General features: G+C 48.3%; 1 protein-coding gene across 2 annotated transcripts; it reads right to left on the bottom strand.

Moving 5' to 3' along the window:
* Positions 1-93: 93 nt before the first annotated feature.
* On the bottom strand, positions 94-21819 carry RMDN3 (regulator of microtubule dynamics 3). 2 transcript variants are annotated; one of them, XM_035259807.3, is made up of 13 exons: positions 21764-21819; positions 21155-21348; positions 18461-18653; positions 17904-18047; positions 10333-10618; positions 9405-9507; positions 4617-4677; positions 2677-2752; positions 2132-2209; positions 1804-1902; positions 1497-1550; positions 1306-1386; positions 94-800 (listed from the first exon to the last, which is right to left on the bottom strand). In XM_035259807.3, exons 2-13 carry the CDS (start codon positions 21339-21341, stop codon positions 747-749), a joined length of 1416 nt encoding a protein of 471 aa, XP_035115698.1. In that variant the 5' UTR covers positions 21342-21348; positions 21764-21819; the 3' UTR covers positions 94-746. The 2 variants fall into 2 exon arrangements, with proteins under 2 accessions (XP_035115698.1, XP_035115700.1); XM_035259809.3 differs by lacking the exon at positions 21155-21348.
* Positions 21820-24051: the final 2232 nt, after the last annotated feature.

The following is a 24051-nucleotide window of genomic DNA, read 5'->3' as shown; positions in this document are numbered from 1 at the left end:
CATACTATAAAGAGCATTAACCATAACCTGCCTGCAGTAGCCTCTGTAGTCAGAAACAATTATGAAGGTGTCAAGCAAGACTAAAGAGCTGGATAACATCAAATTTGTTTTATTTCAAATTTGTAACAAAATATATTCTGGGCAACTTTTCAGACATCATTTTATAGAATCATCATAAACCCTGTACTGCTAAAACTCTGGAAGTCATCAAGTGGTCCAGCCCTTCAGCCCAGGAATACAGGTAGAATTCACATGATAGGTGATAAGAAAGCAATGTCCCTGGGACACTCTGATCCCTCCTTTTTACCCTGGTAGTTAAGGTATGATCTTAGGACTATATATATTTGTGTGTGTTGAATATTAGTCAGTGAAAAAGTTAAAGTGACAAGTTCTATGCTTTGTTCTCGTGGCTCTTTGAAGTTATCCACCTCACCAGCAGTTGGAAGGTCTCAGGTCTAGCAGCCTCTACCCATGTGTAATCCTGAGGCAGGTGTGCATCTTGATTTTTTTTTCCCCAAGAGATCACTCAAGGGCGAGAACAACAGAAACCCAGGCCACTAGTACTTCCCCAATTTTAGATGAGGTAAGAGGTTAGAATAAATTAACTGATGGGAAATGGTAGTGGGTAGCAGTCAGACCCAGGAGTCAGATTGGAGTAGTTGCCTGATCTCAAGAAGGTTTAAGGAAAAAAAGCTTTGACTTTTTTTTCCCTCTTAAATAGTGGCATGAAGGCCAGTGAAATGTGATTAGTCTCCTAAAATGACTTCTAATTCTTCCAGGTCCTTCTGGAGAGTCAAATCCTAGGGAAACAAAGAACAAATTTAGGACTCAAAATTTAAACCAGCATTTTCCCAAACCAGTGCAATCTGAGAACAGGGGCCCTCCGCTTCCTTCCTGAGCTCTGTTACATTCTTTTTCCTACTTTCTCAGGATAGCTTGGAGCCCATGAAATCTGTCTCGTCCCCTAGAGGTAGACTGTGTTTCCTTCCTTAGGAAAGATTTTTTTCTAAAAAATGTCACATGATGTTTCAGTGAAGATAGGCAGTTTTTCCTTTTTTTTTTTTTTGAGACATTGTTGCCCTGGCTGCTGGAGTACAATCTCGGCTCACTGCAACCTCTGCCTCCCAGATTCAAGCGATTGTCCTGCCTCAGTCTCCGGAGTAGCTGGGATTAAGGCATGCAACACTATACCCATCCACTTTTGTATTTTTAATAGAGACACGGTTTCTTCATGTTGATCAGGCTTGTCTCAAACTCCCAACCTAAGGTGATCCACCCAGACAGGGAGTATTTAAAAAGCATTACCTCCTTAGTGACATCTGGCAGCTCCAGGGCCAACTTCATCCACCATCTAGCTTCAGAGTTTTTCCCTAGTTCTCTGTAGCACTGAAAACAGACAACAGTGAAACCTGAGAGAAATAATATCAGGAGACTAGAAGGGGATGAGTATGTGTGCTTTCAGGAGTTCCCAGAACTATGTAGACAAGTGAGTTTACCTTGGAAATATATACCCTTCCTGCTTTGGAAAATCCCGGCCGTAGTTCTTCAGCCTGGGAAAAGGGACAAAGATATTTCAGTAAGAGGCTCCTATATTCTAATCAGGCTGAATGAAGTTCATTAGAGATTTCCAGTCCCCAACCATGTGGCTGATTCAGTGGGTCTGAAGAAGAAATCTGTATTTTTGATAAAGTGTGCAAGTGATTCTGATTTTCCCACAGAACAAGCAAACACAAAATTGCCACCTCCCAGGAAAAAACAAGGTTACCCTGGTGTTTTTGCCTGCCACCCACCCCTCTCTGATACCTTTAGGAAACTCTGGAGGGCATCTTCCACAGTGGCACTGAGAGGGCTTTCAAGCAAGGCTGTAGCAGTTTTTTTTTCTAGCCAGCTCAGGTGAGAGACCTGCCACCAAAAGATCAAGGTGTGAATATGAGGTTTTAAAGGTTTTCTTAATCTTTAAAAATGTACTGAAGACAGGGTCAAAAGGGGCTGGGTCCAACCACCAGTAATGAGCATTCAGAGGAAAGGGCAGCTGAGCCAGAGCAGACCAAAGATCTTGTTCTTTATGGCAAAGAAATCAGTGCCAGAAGGCATTTAGGACCATTATGTCAAGCCCTGAAATGCAGCTTACCTGATAGCACCACCTGCCAAGAAGAAAATGAGCCATAGGATTTTCTGGCTGGAGAGCAATGGCTTTGTCCACATGCTCCTAAGGGGAAAACGTAAACTAACATCAGACACGAGAGTTGCTAAAAAAGCAGCGAGGGCCGGACACAGTGGCTCATGCCTGTAATCCCTGTACTTCGGGAGGCCAACGCAGGTGGATCACCTGAGGTCAGGAGTTCGAAACCAGTCGTCATAGTCCTAGCCAACCTGGTGAAACCCTGTCTCTACTAAAAATGCAAAAATTAGCTGGGCATGGTGGTACATGCCTATAATCCCAGCTACTTGGGAGGGTGAGGCAAGAGAATTGCTTGAACCCAGGAGGAGGTTGCAGTGAGCCAAGATCACACCATTGCAGTCCAGCCTGGACAAGAGAGTGAGATGCCTCAAAAAAAAAAAAAAAAAAAAAAGAGAAAGGCAAGCCACTGAGGCTGTAGAAAAGCCTTTGGCAGGGAGCCAGAAAGGAGCAGGGAGTCTGGGATAGGCCAGTACAAGGAAGAAACCTGTCCTCACCTTGAAGCTAAAGCCACTCTGGATGCGCCTCTGGATGCTCTCATGCTCAGCCAGCTGACCACAAAGCACTGCATACCTAGGGGGAAGCAGCAAGCTCAGGGACAAGGACTAAGCAGCATCACTGCAAGGAATGATGTCCCACCAACAGCCTAATGGCATTGTCCCCTGTCCCTCTACCCTCAACTAGAGCTGAAAATGCCTAATTTTAATCTGTATGTAATCCCCTCTCTTCACAGACCTCTGGCCCTAATTAGTATTCTTTAGTAGATCATGGTAGGCTTAAAAGTCTCCAAAGTATTCTAGGTATAAAAAAGCTGGGACTACCACAGTAAATATCTTACACTTAAGAATATTTAGGCAAGTTCTCAGTCAAAATTTCCCCTCATAAAGAGTCCTGCCAAAGGCATTTATAAAAATTTAAAAAGCAGCCGGACGCGGTGGCTCAAGCCTGTAATCCCAGCACTTTGGGAGGCCGAGACGGGCGGATCATGAGGCCAAGAGATCGAGACCATCCTGGTCAACATGGTGAAACCCCGTCTCTACTAGAAATACAAAAAATTAGCTGGGCATGGTGGCGCGTGCCTGTAGTCCCAGCCACTCAGGAGGCTGAGGCAGGAGAATTGCCTGAACCCAGGAGGCAGAGGTTGTGGTGAGCCAAGATTGCGCCATTGCACTCCAGCCTGGGTAACAAGAGCGAAACTCCATCTCCCAAAAAAAAAAAAAAAAAAAATTAAAAAGCATCAAATAATAACCAGCATAAAAGTATAAGAGACCTGAGTATATTGCTTATCTTCTGAGCAGACAAAAAAGTGAGTCTCAATAGCCTTTAAGCATACAGATGGGACTTGGAAAGCAATTTCTTAGGACAGTCACATTGGGAGGGGATGTTCTAGAAATTTCTAACGTTAACCTGGGGACCATCAACCAGAGGAAGAAAGACTTATGTTTGCCCTCTTCCCCCACATCCCCCTTCCCAAGGGGAACCAACTAGCCAGCTTCCCATCTTCTGTCCTCAGAAACAAACTCTTACTCCCCCATCCCCCTAGCTATTACAAGCAGCACAGTTGACATTAGATGAGTAAACCAGCCCAAGTTGCTTTTTCATATATGCTAAGTATCTGTGGGATATCGGACACTTCTGGAGGCTCATTTCCATGTTTAATGCAAACATCTGTTCCTCAGGAATAGCTAAGAAAGTGTGGGGCCAGTTTTCATCCTTGGAAGCCCAGAGAAGCAATGACACACAAAAAACAATTCCCTGGCCTCTGAAAAGAATCCCTGCAGAGACAAGTTTCAGCAACAGATAGAGAAAGACAGCCTCTCACTTAGCTCACAATCTGAGGGTGGAGATATAGAAAGCAAGGGTGGCGGTGGGAAAGGAACATTTTCACTACAACTCAGGTGCTGGAACCAGACCCCAGGACCTAAGTTTGCTCTGACCCAGGTAAAATGACCAAACTTTCCGTCACATGAGACCACAAAAAGGGATAATTTTTTTTTAACCTAATAAGCTGACCATTGAACTCCCAAGAGTTGAGCTCACATCTACTTTTCCTCATGCAAATCAAGCAAAGAAGCCAAAGTACCACCAGCCAGGGATCACACACAGGGGCAAGAAGAGTTGTGCGGGATAGAGCAGCTGCAGGTTGTCCCAGCCTCCTGAGAGCCAAGAACTTCAGTTTTTTAGCTAGGATGACTCTTAAAAAGCTGTTCATTTCTCCAAGTTCCATCAGAAAAAGCTTGCACTCCCCGACCCTGCCTCATTCCCAAGTCACCTCCCCCACCAGAAACTTCCCTTGTCTCTGACTAGGGCTAGACTAGGGTATGTAGAAATACAAGCCAGAGCTCCCTCTCCTGGATCCTTTGGAAAATGCCTCTGTGGCCCAGGCTTTGCCATAGCCCTCGCTGGCTCTTCCCAGAACACTGCAGGGTGTTATTACCACATGTGACAGTCAGCACTCTCCTCCCCCTTCTCTAGAGCAGCCTCTGCTTCTTCTTTTCCTGTAGGACAAAATAGATCCAGGGTTGACATGAGCTCTTACGCACATTTTCATACGAAGCCTTGTGGGAAGAATAACTGCTTTAGCTCTCACCAGTCCCTACCCAACTTGGACTTGCTTGGAAATAGTTGTGAACTTAAGCAGAATGAAAGGCTGCAAACAGGCCAGGCATGGTGGCTCATGCGTGTAATCCCAGCACTTTGGGAGGCCGAGGTGGGTGGATCACCTGAGGTCAGGAGTTTGAGACCAGCCTGGCCAACACGGTAAAACCCTGTCTCTACTAAAAATATAAAAATTAGCTGGGCATGGTGATGAGCACCTACAGTCCCAGCTACTCAGGAGGCCAAGGCAGGAGAATCGCTTGAACCTGGGTGGTGGAGGTTGCAGTGAGCTGTGATCACACCACTGCACTCCAGACTGGGTAACAGAAGGAGACTGTCTAAAAATAAAAACAAAAAACCACAAACAGCTTCTAATAGATGACTTCTGCTTCACCTTGTCTTCCCCATCCATCATTAGAAACCCCAGTTACCTTCTTTTTATAACATACACCTCATGTGCTTGAAACAGAGTAAAATTTTATCACAGCTTTGATTAAAATTCTCTAAAGGGGCTGGGTACATTGGCTCACACCTATAATCCTAACACTTTGGGAGGCTGAGGCAGGCAGATCACGAGGTCGAGATGAAGACCATCCTGGCCAAAATGGTAAAACGTTGTTTCTACTAAAAATAGAAAAATGAGGCCAGGCATGGTGACAACGTCTGTAATTCCAACACTTTGGGAGGCCGAGGCGGGTGGATCACCTGAGGTCAGGAGTTCGAGACCAGCCTCGTCAACATAATGAAACCCCCTTCTCTATTAAAAATACAAAAATGAGATGGGCATGGTGTGGGTGTCTGTAATCCCAGCTACTCTGGAGGTTGGGGCAGGACAATCACTTGAACCCCACAGGATGAGGTTGCAGTGAGCCGAGATTGTGGTATTATGCTCCACCCTGGGCAACAAGAGCAAAACTGTCACACACACACACACACACACACACAAAATTGGGTGTGGTGGCGCATACCTGTAGTCCCAGCTCTCGGGAGGCTGAGGCAGGAGAATCGCCTGGACCCAGGAGGCAGAGGTTGCAGTGAGCAAAGATTACGCCACTGCACTCCATCCTGGCAACAGAGCGAGACTCCGTCTCAAAAAAGAAAAGTATAAAAGGATCCAGCCAGGCATGGTGGCTTATGCCTGTAATCCTAGCACTTTGGGAGGCTGAGGCTGGTGGATCACCTGAGGTCAGGAGTTTGAGACCAGCCTGGGCAACATGGTAAAACCCTGTCTCCACTAAAAATACAAAAATTAGCTGGACATGGTGGTGTGTGTCCACCATGATTCTGCTGCCTCAGCTACTCAGGAAGCTGAGGCAGGAGAATCACTTGAACCTGGGAAGTGGCAGTTGACACGAGCCAAGATTCGACCACTGCACTCCAGCCTGGACAACAGAGTGAGACTCCACCTCCCCCCCCAACTCAAGAAAAGGATCCAACACAATCAGAAACTGTCCCCAACACATCTTACTCTGGAGGGACAGTGTCTATGAATCTCAAGTTATATAAAATTTTACTTAATTGGGGAGATGGTTCACAGCTTTGATAAAATTCTCTAAAGGGGATAGGTACATTGGCTCACACCAAGAGCTTTGAGAGGCCAAGGAGAGAGCATAGCTTGAGACCAAAATTTCAACACCAATCTGGGAAACATAGCCAGACTCCTGTCTCTTTAAAAAAAAAAAAAAAAATCCTCAAAAGGATCCATGATCCAAGAATATTAATAAGCTCTAGGCCAAAACTCTTTCATAAGAACCACGTGGATTAAGGTCTGACCAGAGATGACTTTCACTTAGTCTTACCCACGTTTTCTAGGTTAGTGTTCTAACAAAAGAAAGCCGAGACACATGAAGTTATGACAAGCGTCACCAATATCGAGGCTTGAGCCTAGGACCTCCAGATAAGGACCATTATGCCTACGCACTGGAGAAGACACTGCAAAATAGGATTTTTTTCTTTAAAGAGTTAGGGTCTCACTCTGTCACCCAGGATGGAATGCAGTGCTGCAATCATGGCTCACTGCAGTCTTGAACTCCTAGTTCAAGCAATCCTCTGGCCTCAGCTTCCCAAGTAGCTAGGACTATAGATGTGCACCACCACACCCAGTTAATTTTTCTTACAAGGTGAGGTCTATCTTGCCCAGGCTGGCTTTGAACTCCTGGCTTGATGCCATCTTCCCAGCTCAGCCTCCCAAAGTGCTGGGGTTACAGGCATGAGCCACTGTACCTGGCCAAGACTTCTTTGAAGAAAACAGATGGCTTGGAAGGGAACATGGAGAAATGGAACAAATGTAAATTGGCTAATCTGAAATGTCCCCCCCCCCCCCGCTTTTTTTTTTTTGAGGCAGTGTCTTGTTCTGTCACCCAATTTAGAGTGCAATGGCAAAATCTAAGCTCACTGCAATCTCTGCTTCCTGGGCTGAAACAATCCTCCTGCTGGCATGTTCCACCATGCCTGGCAAATTTTTTTTAAGGTTTTTGTTTTTTGTTGTATGTAGAGAAGGTCTCACTGTGTTACCCAGGTTGGTCTCCAACAACTGGGCACAAGCAATCCTCTTGCCTTGGCCTCCCAAAGTGGTGGGATTACAAGCATGAACCACCACGCCTGGCCACAAATCCATTTTTAAGACAACTGGCTGGGCATGGTGGCTCACGCCTGTAATCCCAGCACTTTGGGAGGCCAAGGTGGACAGATTATAAGGTCAGGAGTTCAAGACCAATCTAGCTAACACGGTGAAACCCCATCTCTACTAACAAAACAAAAATTAGCAGGGCATGGTGGTACGCGCCTGTAATCCCAGCTATTCAGGTTGAGGCAGGAGAATTGCTTGAAACCAGGAGGCAGAACTTGCAGTGAGCCGAGATCATGCCACTGCGTCCCCGTCTGGGTGACAGAGTGAGAGTCCATCTCAGAAAAAAGAAAAAAAAAAAAAGACAACTGATGCTGTAAAGGACTCTAAACCCCTTCCCAAATGGAAGGGTCACATGGCCCCACCAATGAGGGATGCTGCCTCTTTGGGATTTCTCTCTGCCCTCTTTAAAGTACTGTCTCACTAGGAAAATAACAGCAAAGAATGTTCCTGCCAAGCTAGACAGACTGTTATAGACATTACCTGAGACCCCACAGAATGACTACCTCCTGGTGGTCTAGCTTCTAGAGATACAATGAAATAAACGTTATACCCATTAAGGATGATTGGTAAAGGCTGTGATCTCAGAGCAGAACCTTCAAAGACATTCCATTGTCATCTGACCAGGAGGTAAAGATTTGCCCATGGGTGCTAAGCTCAGGAGGTCCGACCAACCAAGTGCTGCCCCTCTAACCACTGCCTCCACTTCTGCCTTTGGGGTTCATGCTGGCTACTAGCATTAATAAGAGATGATCAATGATCAAGAGGGAAAGGAAAGGTTGTTGACATGAGGAGTCCAAAAATCAGCCCAAAAGCTGATTGAGAATCCTCACCTGAAATTCAGGAGAGAAAATAGAAACTTGAAGAGAAAGTAATTGTAATTAAGCATCTTTTGTTAAAACTTCCAGGAATTTTTTGAGGAGCTTCAGAGACATCCTACTCAACTGGTCTGTTCTTTCTCCATCGACAGAATTCTACAAATGTTTAGAATGTTAACCTTGAGCTATTGTTAGAGTCTACATTATCGACGATTCAGTATTTGTAAGGCTGTACTTATAATAATAGAAAGGTGGACAAATCTGTTTCAGATAGTTAACTGAACCTGCTGGGTACAGTGGCTTATGCCTATTATCCCAGCACTCTGGGAGGCCTAGGCGGGCCGATCACTTGAGGCCAGGAGTTCAAGACCAGCATGGCGAACATGGTGAAACTGTTTTTACTAAAAATACAAAAATTAGCTGGGCATGGTGGCACACGTTTGTAATCCCAGGTACTGGGTTGGCTGAGGCAGGAGAATTGCTTGAGCCTGGGAGGTGGAGGTTGCAGTTAGCTGAGATCTTAGCACTGAACTCCAGCCTGGGTGACAGAGTAAGACTGCTTTTTAATTAAAAAAAAAAAAAAAAAAAAAGAGGGCCGGGCAAGGTGGCTCAAGCCTGTAATCCCAGCACTTTGGGAGGCCGAGATGGGTGGATCACGAGGTCAACAGATCAAGACCATCCTGGTCAACAAGGTGAAACCCCGGCTCTATTAAAAATACAAAAAAATTAGCTGGGCATGGTGGCGCGTGCCTGTAATCCCAGCTACTCAGGAGGCTGAGAGAGGAGAATTGCCTGAACCCAGGAGGCGGACGTTGTGGTGAGCCAAGATTGCGCCATTGCACTCCAGGCTGGGTAACAAGAGTGAAACTCCGTCTCCAAAAAAAAAAGAAAGAAAGAAAGATTTTGCCCTCTGTGGCTAGACAGTGAGAAAAATAACTGATAGGATACAACTAGTCCTAAAAATATATGCACCTGTGTTACTAATCAGCATGATAGAGAAGCAAGGACTGCTCTCTTCCTCCAGAGGAGAAAGCAAGGGTCTTCGGGAGCCAGAGTTTGTCCCTAATGGGTAACTCAGCCACAACTGCTCTGACAGCATCTTGGTGGTTCCCTAGGGCCCCAGGCCCACCCCTGAATCAGTTAGACACCTTCCCACAGGAAGCTGTCAGTGTGCAGCACTTACCAGCTAAGGCATATGACTTCTTCTCGCTCACCTCCTCAGTGAGCTCACACATGTCACTGTAGGCCCGGGCGAGGCGCCAGAGAAAGTCCTGCTGGCTTCCATACTGCAGACCAGACAGACACAGGTGAGGCCCCTTTCTCCTCAGCTGTGGAGAATGGGGGCCCTGGCCTTCCCCCACATCCTGAATTTGAATTTGCAAGCTAATATGTTACAATCACCAGCACTGGGCCTGCTCCTATGTGCAGTCATCCCCCCCAGTCATCCCTTCCCACGTGCAGTTAATGTATGACACATTCTCTGTCTAGCCAGTGGGTTGCACAATCACAGGGTTAGGGCATTCTGGCCTCCTCAAACTGCCAGGAGGAAAGGTCAATTCTAAGAAGATGTCATAAGGGATGAGAGGCCTTTTGCTGACACATGAAGAAAGTGTGAAAGGAAAAGGGAGACTTTTAACTTCCAGTGGGCGGGCGGGGGTTGGTTATACCTGGGTGGGCATAACTTTTGTCAGTGAACCTGAGAAGAGAATTGTGGTTGAGTGACCTACATAGTGGTCACTTGGGGCTGGCAGCCTGAACTCTGCATCAAGGGAAAAGAGGAGAAAAAAATTCCAATTCTTTCCACATTTCCCCCTAGAGGTAAGAGGTAGAGCTCTTTCTGCAGTAGCTCTACAGGAGGCAGAGGACTGTTCTCCCACCACCCCCTCAGCTCTGGAGCAAACAGTACACTGGCCCTAGGGTCTACAATGGGCCTCATCGGAAGAGGATACGCTACCTGGGCAACAGATACAGAACCAGCTGTCTTACCCTCATTTCTTCCCCCATGTCACCTTGCGGGGGCAGTAACTACATGGGCTTTCATTCCCCAGGGTTCAGGAGCAGAGAGGGATGGAGGGAGGGAAGGAGAATCAGGCAGGCAGCTGGAGCCTCACCGCCAGCTTGTTGTTGAGCAGCAGCTGGAAGCCCTCCCGCTTGCCCTGCTCATCACCCTGGTGCATCTCATCCGCCTGCTGCAGGAGGGGCAGCATATCCTCCAAGCCTGAGGAAGCTCCAGTCTCCAGGGCACTGGGCACCAGACCTGAAGCTGCCTCCACCTCCAGATCCAGAGAATCCTTTCTCCCCATCTTCACAGTCTCACAACTTGCTTCATCTTCCCCATCCTCACTCTCTTTGTCAGAGTCCCGTTCATTGTCAGACTCTGCATTGGCTGTTGTGTAACTGGAACAGAAATGTAAGGGACAATAAGGAAGATGATTATTCAGCTCAGAGCCCCTAGGATCTATCCCTTACCCCCAAAGTAGTACTCTACATGGCATTGTCCAAAGCACCAAATCGTAATCATTCCTACCTCTTTTTTTTTTTCCAGACAGTCTCGTTCTGTTGCCAGGTGCCAGGCTGGAGTGCAGTGGCACAATCTCGGCTCACTGCAACCTCCATCTCCCGGGTTCAAGCAATTCTCCTGCCTCAGCCTCCCGAGTAGCTGGGACTACAGGCGCGTGCCACCATGCCCAGCTAATTTTTATATTTTTAGTAGAGACGGGGTTTCACCATGTTGGCCACAATGGTCTCGATCTCTTGACCTCATGATCTGCCCGCCTTGGCCTCCCAAAGTGCTAGGATTACAGACGTGAGCCACTGCACCTGGACAATCATTCCTACCTCTTTTTTTTTTTTAAGATGGGGTTTCTGCATGATGGCCAGGCTGGTCTTGAACTCCTGACCTCAGGTGATCCACCCACCTCGGCCTCCCAAAGTGCTAGGATTACAGGCATGAGCCACCATGCCCGGCCATTCCTACCTCTTAAAGGAAGAATTTTTTTTTTTTGTGAGGCGGAGTTTCACTTATTACCCAGGCTGTAGTGCAATGGCGTAATCTCGGCTCACCACAACCTCCGCCTCCTGGGTTCAGGCAATTCTCCTGCCTCAGCCTCCTGATTAGCTGGGCTTACAGGCACGCGCCACCATGCCCAGCTAATTTTTTGTATTTTTAGTAGAGACAGGGTTTCACCATGTTGAGCAGGATGGTCTCGATCTCTTGACCTCGTGATCCACCCACCTTGGCCTCCCAAAGTGCTGGGATTACAGGCTTGAGCCACCGCACCTGGCAGGAAGAATTTTTTTAAAAATTTTGAGACAGAGTCTCACTGTCACCCAGGCTGGAGTGCAGTGGCTCTATCTTGGTTCACTGCAACCTCCACCTCCTGGGCTCAAGCAATTCTCCCACGTAACTTTTTGTATTTTTAGTAGAGATGGGGTTTTGCCATGCTGCCCAGACTGGTCTCAAACCCTGGCTTCAAGTGATCCACCAACATGAGCCACTCAAAGTGCTGGAATTACAGGTATAAGCCACCATGGCCAGCAGAAATCATTTGAGAAAAAGCTTCCTATGAGAAGAACTAAGGGCTGGGAAGGTGAACCGGGTAGGAAAGAATAGCCAACCAACTGGGCCCTGTGACAGTCAAGGGAAATGTGAGAAGCCCCTGCTTGTTTTGCCTTATCAGTCAAAGACACTTGCCAGAACCAACGTGTGGGTGCAGCCTCAGGCCATGGGCAGCCACACACATCCACAGTCTCTTTCACAAACGCATAACCTCTGGCCCGAGTCAAAAACCAAACCTAAACCCCAACAGGAGTAGACCTTGGTAACCTCTGGAACTTAAGGTGTGGGGAGAAGTGACAGGAACCACTTTGCAGCTGGAAGCAAGAAGGGGAAAACAGGCCGGGTACAGTGACTTACGCCTGTATGGGAGGCCTAGGTGGGTAGATGATCTAAGGTCAGGAGTTTGAGAACAGCCTGGCCAACATGGTGAAACCCCATCTCTATTAAAAATATAAAAATTAGCCAGGTGTGGTGGCGAGCACCTGTAATCCTAGCTACTAGGGAGGCTGAGGCACGAGAATCGCTTGAACCTGGGAGGAGGAAGTTGTAGTAAGCGGAGATCCAGCCCGGGCAAGAGTGAGACTTTGTTTCAGAAAAAAAAAGGCAAAACTATGCAAGCCACCCCCTGAAAAGGTGTTTGGGGGGCTGCCAAATGCCAGGTGGCTCCCAAGAGCCCCAACCCTGATGTACCGACTAACGAGGAAGCCAAGTTTCTCTTGGATCTCAGCCACCAGCAGCCAATTAGGGTGTTTTCCCTGAGTGCCTAAAATAAATCAGGTAAGGACTGAGCAGGGGAAAATGTAGGACTTCCAGAGGTCAGAAGCAGACTCGAAAAAGCCCTCTAGACTCAGGGAAAAATGCAAGGGCTGTCAGAGCCAGAAGGCCCGGAAGCATAGGGGAGATGGTCTGGTCATCTCATGATAAGCCTTGCTCCATCTGGAAAAAACGTTAAGAGTAGGCTCCCTGAGGGCCGGGCGCGGTGGCTCAAGCCTGTAATTCCAGCACTTTGGGAGGCCAAGGCAGGTGGATCACAAGGTCAAGAGATTGAGACCATCCTGCTCAACATGGTGAAACCCCATCTCTACTAAAAATACAAAAAAAAAAATTAGCTGGGCACGGTGGCGCATGCCTGTAATCCCAGCTACTCAGGAGGCTGACGCAGGAGAATTGCCTGAACCCAGGAGGCAGAGGTTGCAAGCCGAGATTGCGCCATTGCACTCCAGCCTGGGTAACAAGAGCGAAACTCCGTCTCAAAAAAAAAGGAAGAGTAGGCTCCCTGAGGCTGGAGCAAAACAGCTGAAGGAGAAATGAGACACACACCTACAAATAAAATCAACACATGACATGACAGCCTAACATCAGGGCGGAAGTGCTGTCCTCCTTGTCCAGAAAACCAGAAACCACAGAGGCTCTAGAACTGAGCAGCCAGACCGGATGCCAATCTGGTGCGACTGCATCCTTACAGAGGAGCTTTGGCCTCAACTGAAAAGGAGGCCCCAGACACATCTACAAGGACTTGTAAGGTATTAAAAACCTTTCTTAGCTGCACCTTGTTTTTCAAGAGGTTATCCAAGTGTCTTTCCCCGTTAGTTATTTGCAGGAGAAAAAAAAAAAAAAAACAACTTTAGAAATTAAAGGGACAAGGATAAGTGTCATCAAAGTTCATAATCGACCTGGGTACTGATAAGCGAGACCACCCACAGGTAATCAATAGAAACTGAAACTCCCAGTGGCACCTGCCACAAACTGAGAAAAATCAAACCACAATTTCCTCTGCCCAGCCAGGCCCAAAGGCAAAATGGGTAAATGGTTTATCTGGAATGGAAAGCTGGAATCTCGTCTTCTCCCTTTGCTAGAAAGAGGAGGAGACCCTATTTCCTGCTGGATTGAGGGCTGCCTCAACCAATCAGGAGTCCAAACAGGAGTCTCTCTGCCTCCAGTTCTCCCAGGGAGGGACCTAGTCCTGCTAGAGCCCAGGCATCAGCACAGAATCTCCTGGGACCGGAGCTGCAACACTGCTATCCCTCTGGATCCTAAAGGCCCAGCTCACAAAGCCAAGGAGAGGTCACGGGGCCTTGCTGCCACAGAGTGAGAGCCAGCAGAGCCCCATGAGGCAGGGAGGCTCCAGGGAAGCTGGCACACAGAGGGGACTTAAACTGCACCTCAGCCCCACTTTAAGGAGCTCTCCTCATCAATATGAAGGCCAACTGCCTGACATCAGCTTCTGGGGCCTCAGATGAATCACATGCCAACAGCTACTACATTGATGCCATTATCTCTCACCTTCCACCTCAGACTAACCCAGCCAGCCCTTGGAGAAATCCACCAGGGGGGTGACCCTTTTTACATACCCTGAGGCTTCTGAGATCTGCCAGGGATGAGCAGGGACCTTTGAAAAGCCCCTTTAGTCCTGTCCACTCCAGAGGACAGGAGTTCCCACAGTGGGCCAGAGACCCAAGGCTCCCTCTGAGCAAGCAGACTGCCACTCTACTCTTCAGCAGAGGCCACAGTAAGTAATGACGGACTCAGTTACACACATCTCCCCTCCTGGCAATTAAGTTTCTCTTAACTCCACTTAAACCAGGCTGAGTATGAGACCTTCAAAAATGACCAAGCACATGGGCCCTGACCCTGAGATAGGACCCAACTTAATGAGGTCATAAATGCCAAGAAGGAGTCTTCAAGATGAGGCTGTAGGCAATCTCTCTTGGCTGAGATGCCTGGGAAGGCTTGCTGGAGGAGCTGGTGTTTAAAGGCAGTTGAGTTTTAACAGAGGTTGGAACTCAAGCTGTGTTTGGTACAATGCCTGGGGAACAAGCTCACAGAGCTGCACAGTGATTCGACCTCTGCCACCCTCAACCTCCTGAGACCTCAAAGTTTTAATTTTATACAGAAGAAAGAAGGAATACAGCTTTCAGTGAAATTGAGCAGCCCATCAAATTTCAGCCCTTCATCCCCCAAAGCAGCTCTCCTTGCCCCAAGACCCACAAGTTCAAAGCCATTTCAGAGTTTGTAGACTCCTAGAGCTCCCCCTTGACCTACATGACAATGACTGGCACAAAGAATCAATCACCACAGCCACTACCCTAGATAGCAACTGGCTCAACCACAGAGTGTTGCGCCATCACCTGCTCCCATGCCACGGGACTAGGCATGGGACAGAGCCTGATGGAACTATAATTAAGAAAGCTGCCCTTTCCCTTGCCCCATCACAGATGGCTGGCAGCCCTGGCCTGCTCCTTGTGGCCTTGGGAGTCCCAGTGAGCACCCTAAGCAGTGAAGCACCCACAAGTATCCCTCCTTAACTGCTCTGCCTCTCAATGACCCTAGAAGCTTATACAACTTCCTTATTTTCTTCAGAGGCAGTCTTTCTCTGTTGCCTGGACTGGAGTGCAGTGGTGCAATCTCGGCTCACTGCAACCTCTACCTCCCAGGTTCAAGTGATTCTCCTGCCTCAGCTTCCTGAACAACTGGAATTACAAGAGCACACCATCATGTCCAGCTAATTTTTGTATTTTTAGTGAGACACAGTTTCGTCATGTTGGCCAGGCTGGTCTCAAACTCCTGATCTCAAGTAATCCACCTGCCTCGGCCTCCCAAAGTGCTAGGATTATAGGCATGCCACCATGCTTGGCCTCAAGTACAACTTTATTTTTTTTGGAGATATTCCTGCTCTATTGCCCAGGCTGGAGTAGAGTGGCAGCCTCTTGGCTCACTGCAGCCTCCATCTCCTGGGTTTAAGTGATTCTTCTGAATCTGCCTCTCGAGTAGCAGGGATTACAGGTGTCTGCCAACACGCCTGGCTAATTTTTATATTTTTAGTAGAGACGGGGTTTCACCATGTGGACCAGTCTGCTCTTGAACTCCTGACCTCAGGTAATCCATCCTCCTCGGCCTCCCAAAGTGCTGGAATTACAGGCACAAGCCACCATGCCCAGCCTAGTACAACTTATTTAAATCATCACAAAGTGGATCAGTTGCCATGGGTCATGCCTGTAATCTCAGCATTTGGAGGCTGATGTGGGAGAAGTGCTTGAGGCCAGGAGTTCAAGACCAGCCTGGGCAACACAGGGAGACCCCATCTTGACAAAAAAATAAATAAAATTGTCTGGGCATGGTGGTACATGCCTGAAATCCCAGCTATTCAGAAAGAAGGCTGAGGCAGGAGGATCACTTGAGCCTAAGAGGTTGATGGCACCACTGAACTCCAGCCTGGGCAACAGAGTGAAAGCCTGTCTTAAAAAAAGGCTGTGAAAAGCCTCAAGTTTTGTTTGATCTTGGGCAGAGCTGTGACCTCTCCTGTTCTTACCTCCTTACAGAGTTCAAACATCAATTCCCCACCCAAGTAGCCTGCTTCCTTAGGTTCTAGAGACATATTCTTTACGTCTCAGTGGCCACTATCAACTACTTCCTCCATCTCTCTCTTCGATTCAGATCTATCAAATATTAATTTCACTTTGCCCCCTCTTTAACACAACTTCTGGAAGCATCTCTTAGCCCAGAGCCATTCATGTAAATTGAATTTTAAAAAGCCACTTCTGCTTGCCCTTGAGAATACAGGTAACAGGGATCTGACAACCTAGACAACAGCAGTGCCCCATGGAGGAGCAGCGCTCTTTACCACCACTCCACAGGTTTTGGGAGCCCCTGAGCAGTCATTAAATCCAGCGTTGGTGATAACATTTCAGTCAACAGTGGACTGTACATACAACAGTGAGTGCATAAGATGATAATGGAGCTGAAAAATTCCTACCATCTAGTATTTACTTAACATTGTTTTTCTCCTTTTTTTTTTTTGAGGCAGGTTCTCACTCTATCACCCAGGCTGGAGTGCAGTGGCACAATTATGGCTCACTGCAGCCTCAAACTCCCAGCCTCCCAAGTACCTGGGACTATAGGCACATGCTACCATGCCCGGCTAGCTTTTTTGTGTGTTTTTTAGTTGAAGTCTCACTCTGTCTCCCAGGCGGGAGTGCCATGGCTCGATCTTGGCTCACTACAACCTCTGCCTCCTGAGTTCAAGCAATTCTCCTACGTCAGCCTCTTGAGTAGCTGGGATGAAGTGATGCACCACCATGCCTGGTGTAATTTTTTTATTTTTAGTACAGACGGAGTTTCACCATGTTGGCCAGGCTGGTCTTGAACTCCTGACCTCAGGTGATCTGCCTGCCTTCGCCACTGCCAGCTACTTTATGTAGAGACATGGTCTCACTGCCTCGCCCAGGCTGGTCTCAGACTCCTGGACTCAGGCAATCCTCCTGCCTTGGCCTCCCAAAGTGCTGGGATTACCCATGAGCCACCACCACTCTTGGCCTGATTTTAACTTCTAGTTTCCATGTGCCCACTTATAGCTAATTCCTCTGATCCACCATAAAACTTGACTGTTCTTTGCACCAGTCTTTTCCTTGAGAAGAAGAAAGGCTGGATAAGGAGAAATCAGCCTCTAGGCTTCACACAGGCTACCTGAATGACTGGAGCTAGAAGCAGACAAGGGCAGATGCTGCCACTGACAATATCAGACTCTAGCCTTGGGACCAAAGTTTCAAAGTGGTGCTAGTGGTTTAAACTCAAAAAGCCCTTAGCATGACCAGATTTGGAGAAGGCTGTCCACCAGAACCCTGCCAGCTGCCCTGCCTCACAGAAAGGTCTATTGTCATTCCTCCTGGGCCACTGAGATCTCAGAACAGCCACCTGCCACCTGTAAAGATTCAAGGGATCATAGGCAAGGCTCCTCTGTGGGAAGAGGGGGAATCCCAGGAAGAAGGAGCATGCTTTGTGCTTAGAGATCTCTATACACCGGCTTAGCCACCCAAGGAAAGGAACAAAGCCAAACAATGTTATAAAGTCTCCGTGATAACACAGAAAAATGCCCAAATAATGTATCATAACTATGTAATAAACTGACTCAGAAAACAGCAGATGTAAGCAATAAGTGCTATTAACATCTACAGTTGTCTGAATGACATAAATAGGATGGGTTTGTTTCAACTGTTCTGTATTTATTATACACTTATCTGTTCCAAAAGTTATTTACAGCAGCTTGGTTTGGATTTTACATTGATAATAGTTTTATGAAACACAACCTGGCTGTAGCCACAACTGCCTCCAGGAAAGACAACTCACCCCCCTTCACTCTCGGCATCTGTAAACGTAGCTCCCGAGGAAGCCGTGAAATAGACAGAGCTGGAGCCAGTGGAGTCACTCCTCTCCCGGACAAAAGGAAACCTTCGCCGCCGAGCCACTCTCTGGTTCTCTTCCATGTGGGATCTGAAAAGCAAGCCCCCTCCCAGAGGGTACCATTAGGCCCCATCCAGTCTGTCTTTCCACTCACCATGGGGTGCCTCTTACTACCGCTTCTCATTAAAGGGCCAAGAACAGAAAAAACCCTACGTCTCTACCCACAGGAGGGTTAGCAAGGGAGCTCCCTGGCCCCAGCTGACACAGAGTAGGCTAGGCAGAACAGAGCGCTTCGGCTGCAGAGCTGCAGATGAACCATGAGAGTCCAGAAGCAGCAAGGAGCATGTGTAAGGCAGGGTACCAAATGTACAGCTTCTACCAGATTAGGCCAGAAGCTATAAAACTGGTTTCTTCCTTAGAGACAGAGAGCAAAGGCCAGAACACACCCCAGCTGAAAAAGCTACAGGGAGGGATACAGCAGGAAAGGAAGCTGCATTACTCACCGGACCTCCCCAACGATCTCCCCTGCAAGCCCTCTCAGGCTGCTCCTCAATTCCTCCACCTCCTGCCGCAGTGCCACAAGGCTGGTCAGCACAAAGTCCAGGCGGTCCAGCACCTTCTCCTGACCTTCCCGTGGAAGGCTGGGCAGCACCGCGGCATCTCCAGCCCCACCAGGGACAGCCCGCAGCAGCATCACTGAAGGGGGAGAATAGGAAGCAGTGACACCCAGGAATATAGTGAGGAAGAGATCTCACACCTAGCATTCAAGAACACCTGCTTCTCATTGGAAAAGAAGGCCCAGTGAGGCTCAGATAGGACACACATTCACAGCCAAGACATGGTAACAAGTCCCAAGTAACCACCCAGGGATCTCTAAACAAGAGCCCTCTGCTCCAACAACCTTCCATACCAGGGCCCTTCAGGAATGCTGCACACCACGACAGATAATGTAAAATGCTTGCCAGAGTGGAACCTGAAGGAGAACAGTTGTCCTGCTTGAGTAAAAGAAAAACCTTCCCCTCACCATATAGTGCCCAATACCAGGGAATCAATACCAACCACACAGCAAAACTAAAATGGAGCTCCCTCAAATTCTGATCTCTCACTTCACAAAGAATAGCAGGGAAAACCTGGAGCTTCTCCCAGAACTTAGTAACTGCCCCCCACTAAGAGAAAGGGGCCAGTTGCTAAAAGAAAAGGTATACCAGAAAAAGCCCATTCAAACCATCTCATAAAGACACCATTACTAAGCCCCATGGACCCAACCCTAAATCTCACTCTGAGTAAATTCCAGCAGTGAAATGCTACCAAAGTGAGAGCCACCTATGGTAACTGGACTGGAAAACACAAAAACAAGAAAGAAACCAGAGAGGCAGGATCCACATACATCAAGCAAAATCCCTTCTTAAAGGAAATCTGGTAAACTAGGCCAGGCCACAACACACAGCCAATAATGTTCAAGAATGCAGAGCAAGAAAGAATCCTGTGAATGTGGCCACTCTCTTCTCATCTCGGAAGACTATAGCTGGGCAATTGCAAACAAACGACAAGGAAACGGAAGGAAGCACACTTGCAATACTAGATTATCACCAGGTTAGAAAATGCTGCTAATCAATTGCAATCTAAGGTGATAGCTCGTTGAGACTCTTCCAAACTACCTTTTCCAAACAAGCTAACATTGGTAATCAGAGAAAACACTCATTTCCAATTAGCATGGGGGTGAGATAATCTAAACACTCCCCCGGCCAGGCCCGGTGGCCCACACTTGTAATCCCAGCACTTTGGGAGGCCAAGGCCAGTGCATCACTTCAGGTCAGGAGTTTGAGACCAGCCTCGCCAATATGGCGAAATCCATCTTTACTAAAAATACAAAAATCAGCTGGGCATGGTGATGCATGCCTGTGATCCCAGCTACTTGGGAGGCTGAGGCAGGAGAATCGCTTGAACCTGGGAGGTGGAGGTTGTAGTGAGCCAAGATCATGCCACTGCACTCCAGCCTGGGCAACAGAGCGAGAGACTGTCTCAAAAAACAGAAAAAGAAAAAAGAAACACTCCTCTCAAACAAAGACGGTAGTAGTGTGAACCAGCCCTAGATACTTTGCTCAAACAAGGAAAGTTCTGCAAATCTGAAAGAACTACTCATTTCAGCTCTGCAGGCTGCCAGCCACACTCAGCTTCAACTTCATGACGCGTGCTCCTAGCCCTATGCCGTACAAAGTCCACTGGACCAGGTGACCAAGCCCAACCTTTCCACTTAATCTGTGACCGCCTCAGGAAAGTTACACAATCTTTTTGAATCTCGGTTTCCTCATAGGACAGATAAAAAAAAAAAAAACTTGAATGAGATAGTTTCCAAGTTGCCTTCAAATTCTAATATACGATTTAATACATAAGCCTCAAGACTTTTAATTCCTACAAGACTCTTTTTGCCCTCTTTTGGACTCTTCCTCTACTTACTACACACCTCACACAACACTAATCAAGTGCCTTTAATATCCGCATAGCACTATTGTGGCCAGAACTAAAAGTGAAAGCTAAGCAGACTTTTTGAAATATATTTTCTTGGTAATAGAGGGGAAAAAGTACAGAAAACGACGACTGCCTTTTCTTTTTTGAGACTGAGTCCCACTCTATCGCCCAGGCCGGAGTGCAGTGGTGCAATCTGCAGGCTCAATTATCACCAGGTTAGAAAATGCTGACAATCAACTGCAATCTAAGGTGATTGCTCGTTGAGACTTCCAAACTACCGTTTCCAAACAAGAGTCCCACTCTATCGCCCAGGCCGGAGTGCAGTGGTGCAATCTGCTCATCGCAACCTCCGCCTACCGGGTTCGAGCAATTCTCGTGCCTAAGCCTCGCCAGTAGCTAGGATGACAGGCCATGCCACCACGCCCGCTCATTTTCGTATTTTTAGTAAAGACAGGATTTCACCATGTTGAAATCTGGTTGAATGTTAGCCAGGCTGGTCTCGAACTCCTGACCTCAGGTGATCCGCCCGCCTCGACCTCCCAAAGTGATGGGATTACAGCGGTGAGCCACCGCGCCCAGCCTGACGACTGATTTTTCAACAAGCTTCCAGAACAGTGAAACCCTAAGGCACCTCCCTCCGTTGCCCAGTCCCACGGCCTCCACCAAAAGCAGCCCGGACCCCAGGCCCATTAGTCTGCAGTGACTGCGGTCTCGGGATGGGCTCCTACCCTGGCGTCCGGGCTCTAAAGTGTGCGTATAGTCCAGGGAGTTGGGCAGGCTCTGGTTGCGGCCACGGCGCCGGGTCCGTTTCCATCGCTTGCTGTAAAGGACGCACAGGAATCCAAGGCCGGCGGCGGTACCCAGCAACAGTCCCAGCCCGGCACGGACACCGCCCAGGGCCCCCAGTCTAGACATGCTGTACCTGCGGCCCGCAGAAGCCACCGGGAGCAGGCAGGCAGGCAGGCGCCCAGGTGGGCGGGCAGGGGTAGGAAGAGAGAGATTCGTGAGCCTGGCAAAGCCTCCCCCAGGCCGAACCCCAGCAGACATCCCCTTGCCCAAACCCTGAGCTCCCGACTCCCTGCACCCCAGTGTGAACCCTAAAGCTTCCTCCAGCCCCCAGGGCCCCACTGCCGCTCCCCTCACCCAACCTGGACGTAACAGCCGCTTCAGCATACCCCTCGACCCGGCTCAGAGTCCGGCTCCTGGGCCTTCGACCCCCACCTCGGCCTCACGACACTGCAGACCACAAACCCGCCGCCCTAGCTGCAAACTCCTGGTATTCCCCCGCAGCCCCCGAAGGAGCTCTGGCCTGGCAAGAGATCAATTCAGACCCTTACCCGGCAGCCAGCAACCATGGCAGCAGCCGCCGCGGACTCACGCTATCCGTGACTGTGACGTCAGGCAGACGGCGCCAGCATCTAGACGCGCCGCGGGAAGGCGCAGGGAGATGACAATAACGACCCCGCCTCCTTTCCCCTAGGGGCGGGGCGATGAGTGACGCCAGAGGGGCGGAGTCAGCACAGAGCGCGAAAGGGAAGAGGAAAGGGGCAGAAGGCTTGGGAAAAGCGGGAAAGCAGGAGACTTCTTGGTTGGACGCTCACGCAGTCACCATCGGTGTCCGGCAGCCAGAGCTGCAGTTCCCTCCGGTCACACCGGCTTACTTGCTGCTCCCGGAATACGCTCAGCATATTCACACTTTCTACCTGTGCTTCTGCCTGGACCTCCCCTTCTGGAAAACGTCACCCTCTCCCCACATTTTATTTTTATTTTGTAGAGACTGGGTCCTGGTATCCCGGTCTCAAGCGATCCGCCCGCCTTGGCCTCTCAAAGTGCTTGAGCCACCGCACCCGGCCATAAATCTTAAACATAACGTGCCATCTAATAATTCCATTTTACTCTTGTATGCGACTTCTTAGAATGTTGGCAACTAAAAACGCCGATTTTATGAACTGTGATAACAATTTTATTGTGAACATTTCTTCAGTTTAGTGAAAGAAGAAATATCTAGGCCAGTCCTCCCAATACACTTGACTAGATCTTATGTTTATTTACCCTTTAATTGTGAGACACTGTATACATACAAGAATGCAGGAGGCCTGCGGTTGTGGCATGTGATTAGTCCCAGATACTCTAGGGGCTGGGGTGGGAGGATCACTTGAGCCCAGGGGGTAGAGGCTGCAGTGAACCATGAACACCCTCGGCTCTGGGCAACAGAGTGAGACCCCTGTCTCTCTCTCATTTATTTATTTATTTTTTTTGGGACGGAGTCTTGCTTTGTCACCCGGGCTGGAGTGCAGTGTGGCGCAATCTCAGCTCACTGCAACCTCCGCCGGGTCCCGGGTTCAAACGATTCTCCTGCCTTAGCCTCCAAAGTAGCTGGGACTACAGGCGCCCGCCATTATGTCCAGCTAATTTTTTAAATTTATTTTTATTTTTAGTAGAGATGAGGTTTCACCATGTTGGCCAGGCTGGTCTCGAACTCCTGACCTCGTGATTCGCCCATCTCGGCCTCCCAAAGTGCCAGGATTACAGGCGTTAGCCACTGCACCTGGTGAGACCCTGTCTCTTAATTAATTAAAAAAAAATACATTTAAAGTATACATACATTGTTAAGAAGCACTGTAAAATACTGAGGTACCCACGTCACAGTTTAAGGAATAAAACTTCACCGATACCTCCTACTCAATTTTTAAGATTCAGTTCAATTAATGCCTTTTGAGATACGCTAAGGGATTAACAATGATTGTTTTGGTGGAGAGAAACAAATTTTTTTTTAATTATTACTATTATTGGTTATTTTTAATAACTCGGTTCCAATGAAATGAATGTTTTTAATATCCCTTCTCAGTATTCTCATTTTTCTGTAATTGCACGTATCATCTCCGTAATAAAAAATATTTACTTGGCCGCGTGTGGTGGCACACGTCAGTGATCCCAGCATTTTGGAATGCCGAGGTGGGTAGATCACAATGTCAAGAGATGGAGACCAACCTGGCCAACATGATGAAAACCTGTCTCTAGTAAAAATACAAAAATTAGCTGGGCGTGGTAGCCCATGCCTGTAGTCCTAACTACAGGAGACTGAGGCAGGAGAATCACTTGAACCCGGGAGGCAGAGGTTGCAGTGAGCTGAGATTGTGCCACTGCACTCCAACCTGGTGACAAAGGCAGACTCCGTCCCCTCCCTACCAAAAAAAAAATTTACTTAAGGCTGGGTGCGGTGGCTCACCCCTGTAATCCTAGCACTTTGGGAGGCCAAGGTGGGTGGATCACCTGAGGTCAGGAATTCAAGACCAACCTGGCCAACATGGCGAAACACTGTCTCTGCTAAAAATACAAAAATTAGCCTGGCATGGTGGCATGTGCCTGTAATCCCAGTTACTCTGGAGGCCGAGGCAGGAAAATTGCTTGCACCCAGGAGGCAGAGGTTGCAGTGAGCTGACATGGCCCCACTGTACTCCAGCCTGGGCAATGGTAAATATATAACTTTAGAGGTCAGGCACAGCAGCTCATGCCTGTAATCCTAGAATTTTGGGAGGCCGAAGTGGGTAGATCAGTTGAAGTCAGGATTTCAAGGCCACCCTGGCCAACTTGGTAAAACCCATCTCTACTAAAAGTACAAAAA

The sequence above is a fragment of the Callithrix jacchus genome, chromosome 8 (genome assembly GCF_049354715.1).
Source record: "Callithrix jacchus isolate 240 chromosome 8, calJac240_pri, whole genome shotgun sequence".
Classification (NCBI taxonomy): Eukaryota; Metazoa; Chordata; class Mammalia; order Primates; family Cebidae; genus Callithrix; species Callithrix jacchus.
Note: the sequence above shows the minus strand (reverse complement) of the source record. Positions and strands in the feature narration are given on the sequence as shown.

Coding starts and splice junctions, on each gene's coding strand:
- RMDN3 (XM_035259807.3), bottom strand. CDS start 21,341: ATGTCTAGACTGGGGGCCCTGGGCGGTGTCCGTGCCGGGCTGGGACTG. Junction 4,678..9,404: donor GAAGTCATATGCCTTAGCTG/GTAAGTGCTGCA, acceptor TTTGTCCTACAG/GAAAAGAAGAAGCAGAGGCT. Junction 1,903..2,131: donor TTGGCAGGTGGTGCTATCAG/GTAAGCTGCATT, acceptor TTTTGGTGGCAG/GTCTCTCACCTGAGCTGGCT.